The following is a 21,792-nucleotide window of genomic DNA, read 5'->3' as shown; positions in this document are numbered from 1 at the left end:
AGAGAGAGAGAGAGAGAGAGAGAGAGAGAGAGAGAGAGAGAGAGAGAGACTGATAATATTTACTAAACTACACATGTAGAGTTGCAGTTTATCAGACTTTGCAGGAATTATTCAAGTATTATTCGACGGCTGCGTGGAAGTAAACCAACGTCATTGAGTGATTACAAATGTATAGAATTGTGAAATGTTTAAATGATTTAGGATTTGCTTTTGCTCTTTTATAACTGCATCTGCCAAAAGTTAATTGGAAAATCGATTAAACGTGTCGACGTCAACACGATATTATTCGCTCTCTTCTGTTCCACGGGGTAAGGCGTTGACTCTGGTTACCAAAAGTCAACTTAGGAGTAGCGATAATAGAGTTTAATGTAACTCTATTTCAATTATTTCATATTACATTTCTCCCAACCTTTTCCTAAACATAAAAACAGGATAACTTCATTTACACCACTGTGTTGTATAACTACTGAGTTGATATTTTTCCTGACTTACTGGTTTCACTTTAATGACTTCCAGCTGTTACTGATTCTGGCTATACGTATCATGAATACAGATGAAAGAGCCGGGTAGAACTAGCAGAGGTATCGCGTGTCCTAAACGCCCTGACTCCATGACAGCTGCGTGTAACTGTAGCTGCTCCGGATCAAGCACTGTAACCGATCATTGCATACTATACGCCGATGCATTCACGGTCGAAATCATGCCGTGAGACAAAAGCGGTTTGCACTTCTTGAATCAAAGACGTACTACTCGTACATCAAGAATTCCATTAGCTCTTACGTTATAACTGTGTACAGTTCAGCGTAATGATTACATTGACAAGTGACAAAACTACATTATATGATATTAAAATTGCATCATTCTATAGGAACAGTAATGATTTACAGATAAATTATTTACAATGCAATTTATCTAAAAATTATTACTTTTCCCATAGTTATGATAAAATTTTCAACACCATAACTACTAGTCGTTTTGCCATGATTTTCAGTGTAAACACTACGCCCACTGGAGTAAACCAACCATTATCCTGACAATAACTTTGTAAAAATCCCCATGTCGACACCTAGTCTCTTGCAGCTTGTCGCATGCTGCGCTGGCTTTAAAATTTGAACAATAATATTAATAATAAAGACTGGATTAATACAGCATTCACATCAGTCATTAACCCAAGCGTATAGTATCTTGAAAATATACGATGCAATGATGAAAATAAAATCTAATGTTTTCATAAAGTTTTAAATGAAAACTCGATGAAAATGTTATAGAATTCTTGTTGTAGCCAAAGATAACAGTCGTTTAAGATACTCTTAACTCGTAAAAAGCGAGAGTTCGAGTATCCTTAAATCTTGCTTCTTTCCCAATATTGATGACGTTTTAAATTATGCAAAATAACTATAATTCTGTGTTATGTTGCGTGTTGTTCCCCTGGCGGATGTTTGTTATGATGTTAAAATATTAGCATAATCACCTCCAAAAAATTCAAATCGTCTTCGAACAATTCTTGCGTTCTTACCAGACGAAAATGTGTAGATGAACCGATCCGATATGAAAGTTTTGTAATACGCGGAATCACATCCAGACTCACTATTTACGCTAACAATGCAATCTCTTATGAGTTTTGTTTCTTTTGAAAAACTTGCAAAGGCCACAAGGGTAAAATATATATTTGCAAGTACGTTTAATCCCTGTACACTAAGTGGACATGTAAGCCCTAGGCCTCGTTAGTGAAGAATCGTCTCGCAACATCGATTTTCCTGCACTTTTCCGAATAATCATGAAGCCACAAATTATGTCACAACCGACTTATTTCCCCGCCACAAATCAATATGGTTTTGCACATTTTGCCAATAGTGAATAGTAAAATTAACCGACCAGTATCAAGCTGTGCAGTATACCTTCGATGCCTATCTGCTACCCTAAAATACAATGTACCTATCTACATGTCTGTCTGTCTGTCTGTCTGTCTGTCTGTCTGTTTGGTTTCCTGTCGATTTGTCAGTATGTCTTTCTGTACGTATCTGCTAGTAGTGAGAAGTTGATCTATTGAGTTCACTTCACTGTCGTTCATGTCACCATTGCAATTTGCTACTCTATATGCAGGACATGGCATTAATGACTATTAGTCTGGTGAGGTATCCCTAATGTCGACTGTATGCAGCGCAAAAATATCAGCTTTGTGCGTAGGATTCCCGGTCAGGATTTCTCCGACTTATGCAATCGATGGAGAAAATGTTGATAGCAGAAGGGCAACTCAGTCGTTAACTAGTCCAAATTAGTTCGGCTTTGAACATGGTCGTTTCTAACTAATGCACAATCAAAGAAAATTTTTCTCTTCTGTGAGATTTCAATCAAGTAATCTTACAACAAAGATGAACATATTATAGCAATATTTTGCTTTTCAAAGGAAAGGTTCTCGTAACCTGTGTGCTCGTAACCTGGTATATCAGTGCCTAAGGAGAAACTAGTTGCACGTCCATTCAGTATGCTTATGCTACATTGTTCTACCAACTGTGAAGTGATTATGCGCAGAAATAAGATGCACACAGTACCAACGTGCTCCCGCCTTAGAGTGTTACAGGGAACTAGTATTCAAACAATGATATATCATCTTCTATCGACACTACATGCGTCTCAGCCAATCACATTAGCACTGGACTACCCAAGATTATGACTTATATGCATGGTATTACAACGTCCAGTACAAAAAGAAGTTAGGAAAATTATCCAAACATTACGGCAGAATGTAAACCATAGACAGTCGAGAAACTTTCTCGACTGTCTATGTGTAAACTAAGCGAATAGGCCATTTTAATGTGCGATCGCTTAAAATATTTTTCTTTCTGATTTGTAAGGCTTTTTGGACATTTTGTGAGCATTTCGCTTCGACGAAGACTTAATTGTAGATTCGCGGTAAGTGTTATCAGAGTGTGCGAGGAAAGAACGGCTGTAGTCTCGCGTGTAGTTTAGCCATAGACAGTCGTTTCTCGACTGTCTATGGTTTAGCCCCCTGTCTTACTGGACATTTAGTATAGGGGAAGTCAGGGACAAAACGTGGCTCCTTTTTACAGTTAGCGTCTGTATTTTTTGACGTTAATACAGTTGACGGTAATACAAGTGTTAAATTATTTAAAAGAGGAAGTATCGTGATATTCGATTCATTGAAATCAAGAATATCAATTACAATGCGTCTTTTTTTTTCAAACTACCACAGTTCCCGCAGCTGCTATTAGATGAGGCACGGCATCATTTGGGAATTTCTCAAGGTCAACAACACACATTAAAACCAACTGATGTCGGTAATAGTGTTCCTCGATTGGAATGTCTCAGATCTAAATGTCTTGAGTGGTGCAGATGACAGTCGATTTTTCCCTCCCTTTCAGATAATGAACTCATCCTAACAATGTCTGCTACGACTGTAGTGAGGACAATCAAATGATCGTAAGGTATACGCAGATGGTAGAAGGTACATTATAAAGGAAAGATGACATCGTTAAGAACACATATGGGGCTAAAAACCAGCTAAAACCAACCTCCGAGAAACGTACGCAGTATTTTATATTTTTCAATCATAAAAACTCTGGACTCAATTTCAGAAGGGCACGAAAAATCGTCTCTCGGTTATCTGATGATGGAAAGATGCTGTATTTTCATTCATTAATCATATCATACTAGAAGTTTGACAGTGATGAAGTACGTGTTTTATTTAAAAAATCTTATAAAAACGACCAAGCTCGATGTCGGCTATATTTTCCAAACAGTGACCGAATCTCGCTAGAGGCAAAGCTGCGAATTTCAACTAAATCATTGTCTTCTGATCCATACGAGTGACACTATGAAAATGAAATTTTCCCATTTTGCGCTGGAAAAACGTTTCAAACTAATAGCTGTTCGATCATTGCAAACTCGGCATGTCAACCTGATGGCCACCTCGACACCCTTAATTATCCTGGTACCTCTTAATTACTTGTAGAGCAATTGTCTGTGTCACCTTCAGAAAAGAATACATTGAAATTTGTTTCACTTTCAATTCGAGTGACAACCTTGGAAAGATAAAAGCCTTTTGAAGTATTCATAATAACGTTGTACATATTAATTCTAAATTATCTGTGGTGACCTTCATGAATATAGTATGTCCCCTTGAGTATTTTACCCTCGTTGCGAAATCTCGTGAGAATTTGATAATATGCGGTTGTCAACCATGTTAAAAAAAGAAAGAAAAAACGTGTAGTAACAAACAATACACTTCTAATAAAATAGTAATGACTTATAGGCGGTTCATCACATTGTAAATGGCGTGTAATTTTCCCTAGTGACACGTTGCTCTATTACTCACAGAGACAATTACGATCTGAAAATGGCTCATCGCAGACACCTGCGACAGTTATTAGCACTCTCTTAGATTACCAGAAAATGACACTTTTATAATTGTTTCGTTTTTTATTTATTAAACGTCCTCACTAGCATACATGGATTACACAGAGAAAAGAGAAAAGATTCGTAAAAGTCCAACGATCAGATTATACGAATATAACTCTGAGTACAAAGGTTGAACAATAGAATGTCAAAACTATAAAAGTAGCCAGTAAATAGTAGAGAAACAGGTGTCGAACACCTGTAACACTGTCAACCATACAACATTTTAAAGGACAAATTTAAGTCAAACAGTAAAATATTCACATAACAAATCATAGTGATAAGTCGCACGTTGTTCTACTTAGAATGTTGTGCGGCCATGAAAATAAAATCAAAGCTGGCATGGTTGCATATCATGACGAATGCAAAAACAGTTTTTTGATGATCAAATTGATGTCAGTTAATTAAAGGGAAACCTAAGTCCAGCGACATTGACCGTTTTCCCTTCCAAAATCACCCTTGAATAAAATGCAGCTCAAATTTGCAACATAATTGCACGCGCTGACGACTACGGCGCGACGAAAAGAGAAGTTGAAGTAGACGACATTTATGGAAATGAGCTCGGAATCCCATGGGCGCGAAAGGGCTCATGGGAGAAGCGTGCGTGACGTCATCGGCGATACAGACGATTGTAGCTTGCAGCTGGAGGAGTACCGTGAACAGTTTAGCGCGTTCGTAAGACGACTCTGGAGAGTTCGGACAGCGATATTTCTGACATCGAGTATTACTTTTCCCACACTGAAATCAAACCATACTAATTTGAACCAAGATATGTAATAATGGGAAAGTATCTCCACACATCGTTCGTAATTCCGCGGAGGGAGTCACTGTGCTTGTAGGCCTACAGACCCCGAACTGGATTGGAGACCTGATACTGAGTGACTCTGCGATCCTTCAGCGTTACGTTTCTAAAACAGAGTTTTCTTTATCAGTCGCTTAAAATTAATTTTTGGTTCGTGAATGATACGTAAGTCGAGCTTAGCCAGATCTTTAAGGTTGCGACATCTTCAATATTGAAATATTTATTCGCAATTTGACAAATGTATAGCGTCGTCTTTTTTTCGAAGTTGGTGTCGAACTTAGGAAGTCGGGCTTACTCAGATCTACAAAGTGATGAAATCTCCGATATAATGGATATTTGCCCGCTATTTAAAACAATAGTATCGTCTATATTGTTGTAAAGAATGCATTTCATACAAGATCAGCCAAAACTCTCGACGATGTCCGATATGTCCTCTGTTCAGGTCTCGATCGCCAAGTAAAAATGTATTACATGTAAAGAATGTTATTCGTGCAAGGCAATCCCCAACTCACGGTGATATCTGATCGCCCTCTCGACGAAGTTCCGATTGTAGTGTATGAAAGTTCGTGTGGAAATTTAATGAAAAAAATCCTTTACATGTAAAAAATGTATTTCGTGCATGAATAATACTAATAATGTAAAACATACATTATTCTTGACTATCGGCCACGGATGCTATGAACTAAGAGTCGGACAGAGGTGGTCGGGTGGTCAGAACTGTTAGGCACCTGGTGAAATCTCCGATATACATAGGATATTTACCCACATTTTGACAAAGTAGCGTCTAGTATCAGAGTTAATGTCCAAAGTCGCCGATATTTATCGGATAAATATCCGTGATTTCGCAGACCGGCGTGCCGACACCACACAGTGCACGTTAATCTAGTATCGTCTGGTATCGATATCGATATTAGCCTAGGAGTCCCGGTGCAATTGATATTTATTGGGTAAATATAATATCGGCGATTTTTCAGACCCGGCGTGCCGATCGAGACACATCATTCTCGACCGCGGGCCATCCGGGTACTTGCGGATTCTTACGTCATTTTTGCGTCAGCGCCGTTGGAAGTTTGAATTTTTCAACCACCAAAGAAATATTCAAAGTTTCAATATACATAAATGACATAACTTTTAGTTCTGCTTTTTTCCACACAATTTCTGTATCATTCTCTCTTCTGTATCGTCTGATCTCTCATTCACCTCGCTCGTATGCGTTTCACCTACTGACGTCACTCCGCGGTCGAGAATAGGCAAGAAGTCATTCCAGTATCTTGTAATATCAATATTACCAGATATAGTCACGAAATTGCCTATATTTATCGTGTATATAAGAGCGATTTCGCAGATCCGGGCTGTCAAAATGAGAGACGCTTTGTGTAGTTTCGTCTTCCGAGTCGGATTTTAGAGTCCCGAAATCGCCAATATTAACATTTATCTGGTTAAAACCGGCGGTAATAGGCTGACTCAGCATGTCAAGATACGAACCGCATTGTGTAGTATCGTCTTGTATCGGTATCAGAGTCCCGAAATCCCTTATAAAATCATCCTGAAAGAAGTAGAACATAACTTTGTATCTTTTGAGATTTTAAAACTCGCCCGACTTCCTTTAGCCACTGTCTTCGAAAAAGCTGTTCTGTGGGACGACGATAAAAGCTGACTCCGTTGTTCTTCCTTGAGTGATTTTTGCACTCAACTGAACAACAGTTAATAATTTTTTATGCTACTGATGAGAATTAAAGAGTCGTAACGTGCAGAACTGCACTCCTGCAGTCATAGACTCCAATGCTTTGGTAAGCGGTCACACACGTTCGTGTATCACCGATGACGTCACGCACGCTTCTCCCATGAGCCCTTTCGCGCCCATGGGATTCCGAGCTCATTTCCATAAATGTCGTCTACTTCAACTTCTCTTTTCGTCGCTCCGTAGTCGTCGGCGCGTGCAATTATGTTGCAAATTTGAGCTGCATTTTATTCAAGGGTGATTTTGGAAGGGATAAACGGTCAATGTCGCTGGACTTAGGTTTCCCTTTAAGACAATTTAGAATTTTGGCTGTGTTGAGAAACTTATGACCGTAATTAGTATTAACAACTGCCAAAGCAACTCCTGATAAATATATGCAAACAGATTTGCAGTGATTGTTGAAAGTTTGTCTTACACGAACAATTTTACATGTCAGTATTTTCAAATTGCAGTTAGTAGAAATTGCTTTTGAACAGTGTTTGAAACTGATCAAGGAACGCTATTCGCCTCTCGACATCACATGTTTGGAAAGACTCCTGCTTTGATCTCCGCCAAGATCTGGTATTCTATCTGGGTATTTACCGTCACGAACTACAAACAAACCTTTTCCTGTACCATCGACCCTGCGTGACATTTTTCCTTTCTGCACTTCCTTGACATTTTCTTTGAAACGCGCCGTGTCGTTTATAAGAACCTGATCAGGTAGTCTGCAGTCATTTGTGTCGATGTTCGCTAATGATCAAGATTTTTCAGGGCCGCAAACGACACCGGTCGCTCTATGTTTCCGCCCATTTTAGTAAACCCTCAGAACAAAAGCACATTGTGGACAGATGCACGGCTAAATTATCTGTTCACATACCTTATTGCCATATGGAATTATTTCAACAAATTGGCATATTATTCCCTACCTCGTTTCGCAAAGCGGACAGAGTTCATCACGGTCCTGTCACACAAGAACACGGTGATTATGTATTCATTGCTTTGTCGCTTCTCAGCATGAAAGGCTCGGAGAGCTGGGGTCTCTAATTGTAGTCCTCTTCTGTGACAGAAACCAAAACGCATATCGAATTTTTTACTTAAATGACTGTCTCAGTGCAACAGTACTGCACGGAACGTGCCATTACACAGCTTTAACGCCACGTTCAGAGTAAACAGGTCGGTAGCTGTATTAAGTTACTGAAAGTAGATTTCGAGTAGAGTACGGTACTGTATACAGTAATTTGCAAGCTACACAAATACATGCACTGCTTTACCCCCGGCGGCAAAACCTAAATATTGAACGGAAATTTGCTTAATTACGGTGCCTTTGAAGATGAAATTCTCATTGATTTCGACACTACAAATTTTATTTGCCATTTGTAGAGTTTAAAGTTTCCGACAAGCGGAGAGATTTGTAGGTGCTATAGTCTATAAAGTTGAAATTACCAGTTTCCATGATGCAATTTAAAATCATATCAAGAAAATTGAACCGCCCTCTTTCAAAGTAAATCGCTGGCTACCGTCCGTGTAAATGTTGTCAGTTATTTTATTGATTGCAAAATTGTCAGAGTATCGAGAGCTGTTAAATCGTTTTGCAAGAAGAGTTGACTATTGACGAGCTTCATGAATGTGAAGGAAGTGGAGAATGACATAGGTTACATAAGTACTGAGCAAAGTGTGTGGACATATGAGAAAGGTAATAGGATACAATTGCCATTTTGATAAGCTGGAATGTTTTCCATCTCTTCACGTCTTTTTAAAATCGATTACGACGAGTCAATTTGAGTGATTATGATCACCATGAGGTGAATTTTTATAAAAAACTATAAAACTTCAGTCAACGCAGTGAGTTTGTTCAATCAACAGTCGGGAGGAAATGGAACAAAATACTATGGAAATATCGCAAAGTAGGGTCATTTCCCCCCAGAAAGAAGTTATTTTGTCCTTTTTCTTTAAAAGATACATATACCTGTAGGTAGGGTAGTGGAGTGGATAGTCCTTCACTTTTGGTTTGGATTGGGAAAGTTGGGAAGCAAGCGATCCCTATGCTAAGATAAAGAACTTGACGACCCCTCGGATAGTGAATTTGGTCATCAGCTAAGTGGAGGATGAAGATTAACCAATAAATAGTTTTATGCTACGTAGCGTGGAGCACTGTGCAGTTCAATTCAATACTTTTACTTTGGTAGGTTTTAGGATCTTAATTAGCGACGACACTCTCTCTAAAACAGATTTTCCAACATTTCCCAACATTCCAACAGGGTAGGAACTTGAACAGCTCATCGACGGAAAAGATTAAAGTGCAACTAAGGATGTCGCTAGGTATGCTTAGAATATTTTTTGAAAGAAAGTTGTACAACGTACAACTGAAATCGCTGTGGAAACATCGCCCAGTAAACTTGTCACAATGGATTGTTGCAGTGCAAAGTATCAAAACTCATTAAAAACTATATTACAATACAACATGAGCCTGTGGTGTGTTATAAAACACCTATGACCTGGTCTTTATTCGTGCTCTAGCGCCCGTTCATTACCCCTCGTGGCCGTGTGTTACCAGAAACACACCGCTATACCCCTCGGCCTACTACGGCCTTGGGGAATAGCGATGTTTCTGGTAACACACGGCCCCTCGGGATAATAGACGGGCGCTATCTCATGACCAGGCAATAGGTGTTTACTCTACGATACTCGATTCTTCGTCTCCGATAGTGAATTGAGAAGACAGCCAAAGTTTACCTTCCTCCATTTTTCATCCTTAAGCTTATAAACAGAAAAGACTCCTAAATCAGGGACAGTTATATTGACATCGGCAACGGGAATATGGGAAGAAAGAAAAAGGAGAGTAAGAAAGAAAAAAAGAAAGAAAAAAAGAAAAAAAAAGAAAGAAGAAAGGAAAAGAAAGGTTATTAAAAACAAAAAAAAAACCAGGAGAGTGCCACTGAAACGGGAAGAAAAGGATAAGCGTCATTTGACGTTAGGTCAAAGGTCACAACTGTATCCCACTCATTGTAGAAATGCTAACAGGCCTGTGCCGTCTCTGCTTACACAGGCTTGTTTCTAGGGTTTGTGTTAGCTGTACTGAATCTGATGCTTGAGTAATTACCTCCATGAACATTGAACGACAGTGAAACCTACTGAACGCCCTGCATCATCCTCTTCATCCCTGCTGTGCCTACATTTCGATGGCACTACATTGTCAGAAGTAGCATTCTGTAAATTGTCGACATCGTAATTACATGAAGATGAACGAGTCGTAGGTACAAGTGAGATAAAGAACGTCTACCAGTTGCTAGGATACTACGGTTGGATGTTGCGTCTACCATTGACTGTCATCACACTGTCCCTCCTGATAAACGGCACGTTTGTAGGGTAGCAGCGTGGATTACCTGAAAATAGAGTCGATGACACTAAATTAAAGCGGCAGTGCAGAGACGTGATTCACGAGTAAAGCAAATATATCTCATTTCACTACAATGTAGTGATATAATTACACCATTCGCATGACTGATTTTTCTAAGAGCAGAATGTATGAGCTATCATCAGCTTGTACTTAGAAATCCTATTAAAACAATTACTGTAATGTCAATTTCTCTAGATAACGTTTACCTATTAAATCAAATTTGACCGATGTGGTCCTTTGGCAAATTTGATTTCCTTCGCGGGAAATGTAAGACAGACTGGTTTGTTGATATTAGCCCAGATAAATGAAATAGCCGCAAAACTTTCGAATTAGTGCAAAGATGGATGACTAGATATTGTTGATTATACTCTTTAGCCAAATCATGCACGGAAAGAATGAACTCGCGTACTCGCATACATACATACATACATACATACATACATACATACATACATACATACATACATACATACATACATACATACATACATACATACATACATACATACATACATACATACATACATACATACACAGGGAGAAACAGCAGACACAAATACAAATGCCGAATAGCACACAGGAGAAATGACAGAAAAAAACAAACTGAAATTCCTTTTATCACTTTCTTGGCTTACAACCTATATCACCTAATGGATCGGTTTCCTTCATTTGTAAGTCGAGAACGAACTCGTATATTGTAGGTTTGGCAATTTTTTATTATCATTTTAAAAATCGAACATGTAACGCCAATAGAACAATAGTATGTCTAATGATCTTCAGGCCTGTTGTATGCTTAAAATGACGTGCTTTATATGAAAACCGTGGTTCAAATGTGTACCATCACTCTTATAAGCAATATCATATTACTTCCATGTTATATCATATTTAAAATTTTATAACCCGCGCGAACGGAAATCGGAATCTAGTATACAATTATAAAACAATTTCTTCTGCCAACGTGAGTAATCACTATTTGACAGTTTGCAATTCTTTGATTCGTTCCCTCTAGGTGAACTTAGGTGCGTGGTATCTTGGAAAGCGTTTGTGCGATTTCTGGGTTACCTTGGATGTGATGCTTTGCACAGCTTCTATATTCAACCTGTGTGCAATCAGCCTGGACAGGTAGGGAACTGTGAACTTTGAGGGCGCTGTTAAGTGTGCCATTGCAAACTCTACTACCGTCCTTTGTCATCTGCTTGTTTACCGAATCCAGGATCAAATCTTATTTATTTGAAAACGACTAATGAACACAGTTTGCCAGTTGCATTTGATACTGTTTTATTCATGATTGTGTTGACAATCATGTGAAATTTCAAAATTTTAAGGAATGATTAAAGTAGACACACATTTCTCTGTTGACTGTTGGTGCTGCATGTCTCTCGGTTGATTGTCACCAATTCTTGTTTTCTTTCCAACGGCATTTTTTATACATTCAAAAATATCTGTAAAACTCCGACTTACTTGTTTTGCTGACACGCTGAAGCGTTCCTATCTTTAGATTCTATGAATAAGTATGTTTACTTGATAAACCTTAAACTCATTAATACTTTCACTACACAACGCCTTTCTCCCCAGACTGTACGCTGTGACAAGACCATTAGAGTACGCCAGACAGCGTTCCAACCAGCGCATCGTCTTCACCATAGCAACGGTCTGGGTGATATCATTTGCCATCTGTTGTCCAGTTTTGTTCGGTATAAACGACGTCCCAGAACGCACGCCGGATCTCTGCATTCTCTTCAACGGTGCCTACATGATTTGGAGCTCGGTGTTTTCCTTCGTTGTGCCGGCCATCACCATGGTGATTGTCTACATCCTGGTGTATTTGGCCATCAGGAATCGCATGAAGCGCATCGGGGTCACAGAGAACACCATCGTTGTTCAGAATAAAACCGACGTTTCTGATTTGGTGCAGTCGGACGATCAGGCGAGGGAACAGACCAGCGAAGCAGTGGGACAAAATTCTGACCCGAATCGAACAAATCCTGGTCAAAGCAACCAGGCGTCACAGAGCTACGGCTGGAAAATGCCGCAAAGGACTGGGCATAATTCCAACAATCCAGTTCAAATCGTTAGTGAGGATATAGAAGCGAATAGAATTGAGCATTCAAGGTCAGAGCGAGGAAAAGGGGGATTTATTCGCCAGTTTTCCAAGACCACGGCAACTCATAACAGTCACAGACACAAATTCTCAATGAGACGAGAAAGGAAAGCAACGAAGACACTCGCTATAGTTTTAGGTAATGCGTCTTTCTCTCTCTGTCTCTCTCTGTCTCTCTCTCTCTCTGTCTCTCTTTCTCTCTCAAGCAGAATCTGTAAAAAAATATCATTCGTTATGAAAGTTTCTCACTTTATCGAAGCACGACAGTGTTTCAGTTCGACGGGATAAATTTCAGCAGTGACTAATGTCATACAATTGTGCGCAGTGGACTGAACTCAAAACAGCAAGTTTTACCCGAGTGATGTCTACTGCAACTAAAATGATCATAAACACATGTGGTATAGGAATGGTTTCTAAAAATCGTCTTTCAAGCGCAAATTCCAACAGGGTTTTGGTAATGTAGGAGAAATACCATCTTTGTTTCGAAAATCCTTTCAGAATAGATTGATTGCGTCGTAAAGTTGAAAGCAGCGGAGGAAGATGATGGCCGAGCGCCCCCATATTGTTTGACACGTGACACAAATCTACCAATCCTAGTCGTCATGTTGACGGGTCCCATAATTTCTCTTTCACCAACAAATAACAAATTTAGAAGAAGAAAATATTCATTTAAAGGCAGTTGTCATTATTGATAGGTACTTTTCCTCCGAGTTGAATGTTAATTTCACAAAATTTCCCATAATCACAAATAAATTAGATTTTTTCTCCCTTTCTTCTTACAGGTGTATTCTTGTTCTGTTGGATTCCATTTTTCACTTTGAATATTATGTTTGGTGCCTGTCCGTCGTGTTCTGCTCCACCGCTGTTCATACAATTTGCTCTCTGGATTGGATACATCAACAGTACGATGAACCCTATCATATACACCGTGTTCAATACCGATTTCAGGAGGGCGTTCGAGAAAATTCTTTCTTGTAAGAAAAATTGATGTACTTCATGTGAATAAGACCAGATCTAAACTGTTCAACTCTGCAAAACCTATTTTCCGTGTTAAAGAATTCCAGTTTATTACAAATGAGTAATATTACTCTAATTTGAACTCGATTTGTCGGCGTCGACGTCAACGCTTAATGGTCCAGTTGGATGATATGATTTAATAGTGGTGTAGAGACTTACCCGGATAAGCCCTCTGGAGTTAGAATTCTATAGACACTCAGTTTCGTCAGGCTTTCAGTTTAGTTCGAAGAACGTACTCGGCAGCAACGTCACTGTCTGCATCACACGAAGCTATATATCACTGAGACAGTCACTGGTAACGTTCACCATAATCACAATGGTCTGCTCTTCCATTTTCAATATAACGCGCCATATCAGTACCTCCCAAGATATGTCTTTCATGATATTTGTCCAAGCATGTGTATACACGAAAGGCTAACAGCTGTATCCTTCTGGAAGAAATTTCATTGTTCTTATTCCTTAAAACAAGTACACTTATATTCTTCTTCTTAAATAATGCTATCACACGAACAAATGAATTGTCTCAGTTGAAATTCGGGTTACAACAATAACCTTCGACATCCCATGCAGATATGCAGGCTGGTTTGATAAGTTAAAAACCAAGAATTCCGACATGATTTCGGGACTAGAACAAGTAAATACATTTTATACAAAGACAATGAAAAACATTCCAAAGGATACCGAAAGTTACTGATAGTTAAAAGCTTTCATTGGTGATAAAGTGCGAATCTGGTGAGTGCGGAGAATGCGTCCATTCAAGAAGTGATGTAGCCCAAAACCGATGACGTCAATTGTGAATAAGATGGAACGAGGTCAAAGGTTACGTTCTGAAAGGGGCGTGATGTCGCTTTTGATATGAGAGGTTTGAACGAGGGCTCAGAATAATGGTTTATCACTTCCTTTAGAACAACAAAGCCTTTGAATTTATATTGTGTGGCTATACCACTTCTTCAACGCTGTGATGTCGAGACCAATTCTCACAAGGAGACGCTTTGTTTCGGATCCACAATGCTACGCAAGAATGAAGTCTTTGCGTCGATCTATTCATGCCAAGCTTTAGCGTAGCAGGCAGAATTTGTCTGGCCTGATGCAAACAAAACCAAAAAACACCCCAAGATTTTGTAGTGAAAGACTCATTATCATGTCGTCATCGTTCTAATCATTTTCTGCAGACAATTACATGCATATTATTACTTAAATATGCTCAGCTCACAAGCAGATATAATATTCCCTCTCCAAGTCGCATCATAGAAAAGACGTTTCCTTTTGAGCATATTTTAATACTATATATATCAAATCTATTCCGCTGACTACAACGATAAAAAATCGTAGGTTGGTAATGGTCTATCGAAAATCTTATTTTATGCACGTTTTACGTGTCATTTGCGGTTAATACTACTATGATGTTTTACATTAAATATGTGTTCAGTCTTCAAACAGGGAAGGAGTGATACCGGCCAATGTCCTTACGTGTCACGTAATCAAAAGAGAAATTCTCACATACAAAAAAATACCAAACGGTGTCATATAGAACACAACTTGGCCACTAAACCATGCTTCTCTGTAAGATACACCACATAAAAAGCCACTTTTGTACTTCCACATTAAATTAAGGATCTGTTTTCCAATTTACTTAATTTTCTGTCGTAGTGTGACGTTTGAACTTTTATTTTAAAATGAATGTAATTTATTCTGTAATAAATACAGTAATATAATTTTTACACAAATTTTGTCATCTCTTCGACAGAGAATACGTTGACTCGAACTCACTGTGCTATTATTTATGAATGAAAAGGTAAATATTGACGGCTCGATGCATGTGCTGCATTGAATTCTTCTAAAAGTGAGGTAAATTCTCATGAAATCTTTTAAAATGAACATGACTGAATGTCGAAAAAAATGCTACTGAAGTAAAAAGATTGTACTGGTCTCTTGGTGGACAATGAATAACAAAGTCAACTACATCACAGAGCTCCATCAATGTTTTTCGGGTATTGTGGTGAGCACTTTTTAAACTCCTTACCCCTCTGTTTCTCTGTCTCTGTCTCTCTGTCTCTGTCGGTCTGTCTGTCTGTCTCTCTCTGCCCACCATTTAACCAGGTCGATGGCTTACACTAGTCTAACAGGGCTATCGTTCACAAAATATTCTTCTCCTGTCATACTTCTACATCACAGATTATATGCTTGGTTGGGTCAACAGTATGTGCTCTAAGTAGACTACATGGCATTTTTATCCTCAGCAGATATACCATTCACAAAAGATGAGTATTTTGGACGGAGTACTGTTGTGTTAGGGTTCCTGACATCAACTACTTTATGGTTTTTATGATAACGACAGTACTAATTTATTACTATGGTGTTAATGTGGCCAAAATTAACCTTTGATTTTCGTGATGTCAGCGTGACTCTAAACCTCAATGTGGAGGAAGAGAGCCACGCCGAACTTGGCCAAACCAGTCCTTAGCAGTCCGTAGAGACCACACCAGGAACCAGCAAAGGGGACAATGGCAATCATAATATGCAACCTTCTCCACTTTATAATAATGGACAGAAAATCTTACTGCAGTTTCAAGGGAGTACCGACAATGTGTATAATTGGAGTCACTGGGGAACCTGTAATTAGTTTGTACAGATTTTGAAAGTCAACATGATTTATTATACGAGTCTATTGTAAGAAAGGTTTAACTGTCTCTCCATTAAGGCTGGTTTCAAGGAAAATTCTCTGTCGTTCCACGGTATCGACGGACATTTCGTGAAGCATTCAAATTTAGATTTCTAACGATCACTCCTATAAGTTCAGAGAGCGGTAGAAAGGGAATTTCCCAATATCTCTGGCTGCGCATGCGCTCTACTTACGGCTATGGGCATGTTCGGTGTGTTGACAAAGTCACCCTATTAGCAGTAGGTGTTCACTCTTAATTTAGAGATGTATTTTGGAGCATTGCGCATGCGCAGTTCTACATTTGCATAAGCGACCCGTTCAACACGAAAATGGATTTTTCTCAGGGTACGCACACCGCACCGGGTGCTTTCGGCTCTTGTGTAAAGGCGATGGAGAGACATATTCGGGTCAAGCTTGGAAGCAGAAACAGTTTGGACTTTCAGTTAACGTCATGGCTACCAGCGAGGGTGGAAAGTTAGGATTTCCGGTAGATTTTATGCAATACTTTCAGCGATCCTCTCAGGGTTTCCGCCCGGTTTCCGCCATGTTGTTTCTGTCAGAATATCCATGATTTCATTCAGCTATATTCAAATCCATCGTACAGTGTCTTTTTCGGCCGATTTTTTCATCCCACGTGAACAACACTGTCGATGAACAATTGGTGGACACAAAGGCCAGCATTTTATGGCCGTTGCGCCTTGGGGGACATTGGGGGACACTCGGCATGTCCTTACATGCATCGCGGCCTACTTCTATTTTTGAAATTCCGACGTTTTAGCTTTGTATACGTACCAAGAATATAGAGTTTCATAACGATCTCATGCATGGTGACTTATAGAACAGCCCGCGAAGGAATTCTTTTAGTGAAACAAATACAGCCTTCAATTGTCCATAGTTTCATCCAAGTGTTCAGCTGCGTCAAGTGGTAGCCCTGCGTACAATAGTGTGTGTTCCCGGCACTATACGTCCTCCCATCCGTGTAACGCCAGGAACATACAGCGTTGTACGCAGGGCCGGCTACGTCTAGTGGCAGTATACGAATTGAATCAAGTCATTGGTACGTACCGCACTTTAGATGGGTTCAAACTTAAACTGAGTTCGATGTTAAGGTGAAGTACTACGAATTACGTCAAAATTAAGTTGTGGTGTCATTTTCTTGAAACTTTGCACAAATATTCTTGGAAGTTGTGCAAGTGCAAAAATGAAATAAAAAATGGGGGTCACCACGCTTGTTTCCATGGAAACGGACGTTAAAATGGCGTCGTTAGAAATAAATAAAAATGATATAATTCACTTAAACTAAAGAAAGCAATTGTAAAACGCTTAGCAAATGAGTTAATTTTAATAAATACAAAGACTTAAGATCAATATCTATCGAATGTATAGTTTTCATGATGTTTGTGAAGAAATTTTAACATAAGTATCGATTACAAAATGACGATATCGAAATTATATCACTACATAATTTTCGAACTTTCTTCCTGTCGCTTTGAATGGTGTCATTTTGACCAAACTTGGCGAATAAACTCCTGACATAATACCATTTAGTTTACACTTTTAATAAAAGGTGTCACCACGCTACTTTTTACAATATCTCCAGGTGAATGGGTAATTTGCGCCATATAAATGGGAGAGAAATGTTAATTTTTCGCTCATATTGAATAAAACCAGCTTCCTAGGGGGTCAAAATATGACGAGGTTATAGGTCACATGTATTTCTAAGACACTGGGTCAAAAAATAGGTAAAAGCGCAATTTCAACAATGACAGGTGATGTTAAATACATGCGCTACAAAATAACCCATTTGCGACAGGCTGGAGTTAAATCTGCGCAGAAACGTTCTAAAGCGTGTGCGCGTCGGAATTCGGTGCCCTTTACCTTAAGTGATAAGAGGGGAAATACACCATTATAAATATTTAGGATTTTGATCTCGTTTGAAAATAAATATTGCATGTATCAGATATTGTAGAGTACAATAACAAATTGTCTTCTGGAGAGTCAAAACATTTTGATGTTAGGGTTGCCAAGCAAAGTTTTGTTTTTTAGATGATATATGTATGGGGTCACATGGATAAGTAACCTGGCCCTGTGATTAGTCAATTTGGTGATGCATCTTCAAGGTCTGCAGTTTGGGTATTTCTACAAGAGATACCTTGAACTTAGTCAGTATTGTTATTCCAGTAATTTTGTATTGCTTTTCATGACTGAGGATCTGAATTAAAAAAGACACTAAAAAGACACTACTAAATCATATTGCAGTATCTTTATTATATTTCACAACACCATGAACATGTATAACAATATAAGTATTATAATTTTCAAATAAATACTCTTGCAGTAAATAAATGTTTCTCTGTCTTGTTTTGTAGTACTTTATAGTGCTGCATGGACAGTCCTGTTGAGTAACTAACTATGAGTGATATTCTGCTGACATGTGTCTTTTATATTAACCTAATAAGAACAAATGCTTTCATTGCACTGTGCAAAAAATATAATGATGATAAAAAATAAGAACAAAACCGAAAGAAAACCCTCAAACTAGGTTTTTGGAGGAAATGGTTTTCCCTAAAACAGAGCAAAATCAAAACAACCTGAAAATCAGCCTATAAGCTTGACTAGACAAACGTTGTAATGCACATGAAGCAAATTTTATTTAGGCAAATTTTATCATCCTGGTGTCGTACATCTGACTAAAATTCCCCTTCAATTGGTTTCCTTCCATTAGTCCAGATCCTCCCAACCGCTTCATGGCGAGACTCCTTTGGCGTCGTTGGCGTGTAGCAAAAGACTGAGGGGAAGGGAAATTAAATACAGTTTTAGAAACCTATGTCAGTTATGGAAGCCTAGCCCCCGAGGGTCATTGCGGAAGCTTTAGGTTTTGACGATCACCTGAGACGTACCTCTGCAGACTAGAGTGCAGTCGTCCATCGGAGCATCAACGTACGTTCACCGTGGCGATGGCGCAAGAAGTTTCTACCTCCATGCAGCATCATATTTATTATAAGCCATACACAGCCCCATGGCAATATATTCGAAAAGATCAACATTAACAGGCAGGGAGGGACAAACAGTCGACGGTACAATGGCGAAGTTTAACACCAAAAGAAATACAACTGCCGTGCATGCAAACATGAAATACAAGTCCGGGCAGCGGGCTCTGCGTCGCAGGTACCGGTGTTTTGTGGCCCCAACGCCGGTAAAACACACAGCCCTGCCACGCAGGCCTTGCATCGTGCTCCCAGGAAAGTTAAAAATTAAGCGCTGGTTCCACAAATTTATCATGGGATCACTGTAAAGAGGTTTATTAACAGTTGATTCCTGATCAATTGTAACTGTGGACCTGATTCGGCAAGTTTACCGTATACAGCAGAAGCTTCCGAAGGAGTACACACGATGTAGACAGTCAGGCAGAAAACTTAGCGCGATCCGCGCGATCGGAGCTAGCTCTGACCTCTGACATTTAGGTACGATCAACTTCCTGCTTACGCACGCGCAGCAAAGGGTCAACGGGTCAAAACGTTACTGCGAGTGCGCATAATACATCTCTAAATTAAGAGTGAACACGAACTGATTAGCAGTAGGTGTGCGTACGTGATCAGCATAATAAAATTGTTTTGCTATGAATAAGCAAATCGTAAGATACGAATGATTACAATGGAATACTTAAAAGTGGAAAGGAAAGTGTTACATGGGTGTTTGGTGTACGTACTAGTCTTTTTAGGGGTCTAAAGAGTGTTTGAGACTAAAAGGTATATTATATCAGAGATAACAAAATCCCCCTGTATGTGTGTGTCCAGCAACGCAAATACATGCATAGCGAATGATTCGTTGACGACAATATAAACACGCAGTAAAAGATAAGTAGTTAACTTTTTAAACAACAGTAGCAGTCATATCAACAATCTTCGACCAGAGTGCTTGTAAATTTTTCATGTTTTGAAATGTTATTTGTGAACATTAAGGGAATGGTAACGTTCAATGTGATTACATTTCGTGAATGGTAGGAAGCAACACTACATACATGGCACAGAGATTCTCTTCAGCCAAGTACAAGAAATTTAAACGTGTACAACTTTCGCTTTCGAAACACCAACTGTCTTTAACATGATGTCGATGATGCATCTATGATTTACACCATGTTCAAACAGTATAATAAGGAGAAACGGGTCCTTTCTGGCAGCAGATAGTCATAAAATGCTGCTTATTATCGCCTTCGTGTCGATCTAAAGGTATAATTGACACAGAGACTGTATTTTCCAAACAGTAGTAACGATGTTGGCTTTTGCGGCCACTAAAATACTCGACAGTCCGCGTGCTTCCGATATTATTTGTTTCACAATTCTTTTTATTACTAATCTTTGGAAACTTCATGCGTGAGACAAATAGACTGCCGTGTTTCTTCCTGTGTGATAATTTTGAAAAATGATGTGTGTCTTGTTTTGATAGAGTAAAGGTGCTGTGTGAATAAAATGGACGATGGGTTTTCTATGTCATTTCTTTCTCACCTTACGTCGAAAATATGCATATGAGCATGAACGTTCTCTAACTGAGGTACGTGTTTTTCTTCTCCAAAATTGATCTCTACTTCAAAATTTATATATCAGATTAATAATACCTTAGGTGTGTCGGTAGCTGGTTTCTTAATATTCTGAAAAAGGTACCCTTCTTGTAAATTTAGATATGATTTCGTTCCATTAAGGGTCAAAACCAGAAAGACGGCTTCTCCACTTATTTTGAAATTTGGTATAAGGTATACATGCAAAGAAATGCACTAAGTTCAATTAGGTTGAAATCTGATAAAATTTCTGTAAGATTTTAACTGGCACGAAAAACAAGTGTCATGTTGTAATCTGGTCTAGGCGGAGGACTTGATTCACGGTATTGGGGTCTCAAGGCTGGCCGTAATTTACCCGGATGCACATCCCGGTGTTACTGTTTATGTCTGAGCTGATATGTACAGGGGGTGCCGTCCAGTTGATTCTTCTGCCAACTCAATTACTGAGACTTTAAGTCACTTAGAGGACTTATGTTGTAAATGGAAGCGTCGCTGTCAATATTTGAGGAAATATAACAAACTGTTACAGTTACTGATAAGGGTAAATAACACTCGCCACAAACACCCTGGTCAGTTTTTCCCCACCCCCCCGAAAAAGACACTGTTTTTCAAGAGATTCCTATCAACTGAAAACACCAAGGTAAGGTCACGTGGTAAGAGTAAACAAACTTACTAATCTAACACGTTTGTAATCAGGGAAGACTAAAGGTTTTTAAATATTTTACAGTCACAAAGCAGTGTCTTTTCTTTAACAAACGAAGCCTCTTTTAAGTTTTGGGACCGTTGGCTTTGCTCCATTCACCCAGTGAGTTAGCCTGTGACCTGGGAAGTCTATTTAAGTTTTTATCAAACTCCCCTTTCATAGCATTCCATGTTCTATTTGAAGTTTTCGTAACTGGTTGGATAAGATAATAGTTTGCCAAAAATAAACTGTGCTGTTCCGATAACATGGTTTTTCAAAAAATAGGTTGGCAGGAATTTTTTTTCAAAATATTTTTATTTTTTAATATGAATTTTTTAGGGGTTCAGGGCGGTCAAACACTGGCCACAACATTTTCAGAAAAATGTATCATAAATATAAAAGGGAAAAAAAAGTAAAAGACATCCTCGTTCAAGGAA

At 38.9% G+C, this 21,792-nt stretch overlaps 1 protein-coding gene across 1 annotated transcript in view; it reads left to right on the top strand.

Annotated features, from left to right (window-relative positions):
* Positions 1-15,180, top strand: part of LOC139136813 (D(2) dopamine receptor-like) — a 53,390-nt gene extending 38,210 nt beyond the window's left edge. The window contains exons 4-6 of the mRNA XM_070704654.1: positions 11,348-11,460; positions 11,914-12,578; positions 13,222-15,180. Coding sequence (XP_070560755.1) covers positions 11,348-11,460; positions 11,914-12,578; positions 13,222-13,427 — 984 coding nt within the window. The 3' untranslated portion in view covers positions 13,428-15,180. The remainder of the gene's footprint in view (positions 1-11,347; positions 11,461-11,913; positions 12,579-13,221) is intronic.
* Positions 15,181-21,792: the final 6,612 nt, after the last annotated feature.

This window comes from Ptychodera flava, chromosome 1 (assembly GCF_041260155.1).
Source record: "Ptychodera flava strain L36383 chromosome 1, AS_Pfla_20210202, whole genome shotgun sequence".
NCBI classification, from domain to species: domain Eukaryota; kingdom Metazoa; phylum Hemichordata; class Enteropneusta; family Ptychoderidae; genus Ptychodera; species Ptychodera flava.
This window is presented reverse-complemented; position numbering and strand designations above follow the sequence as displayed.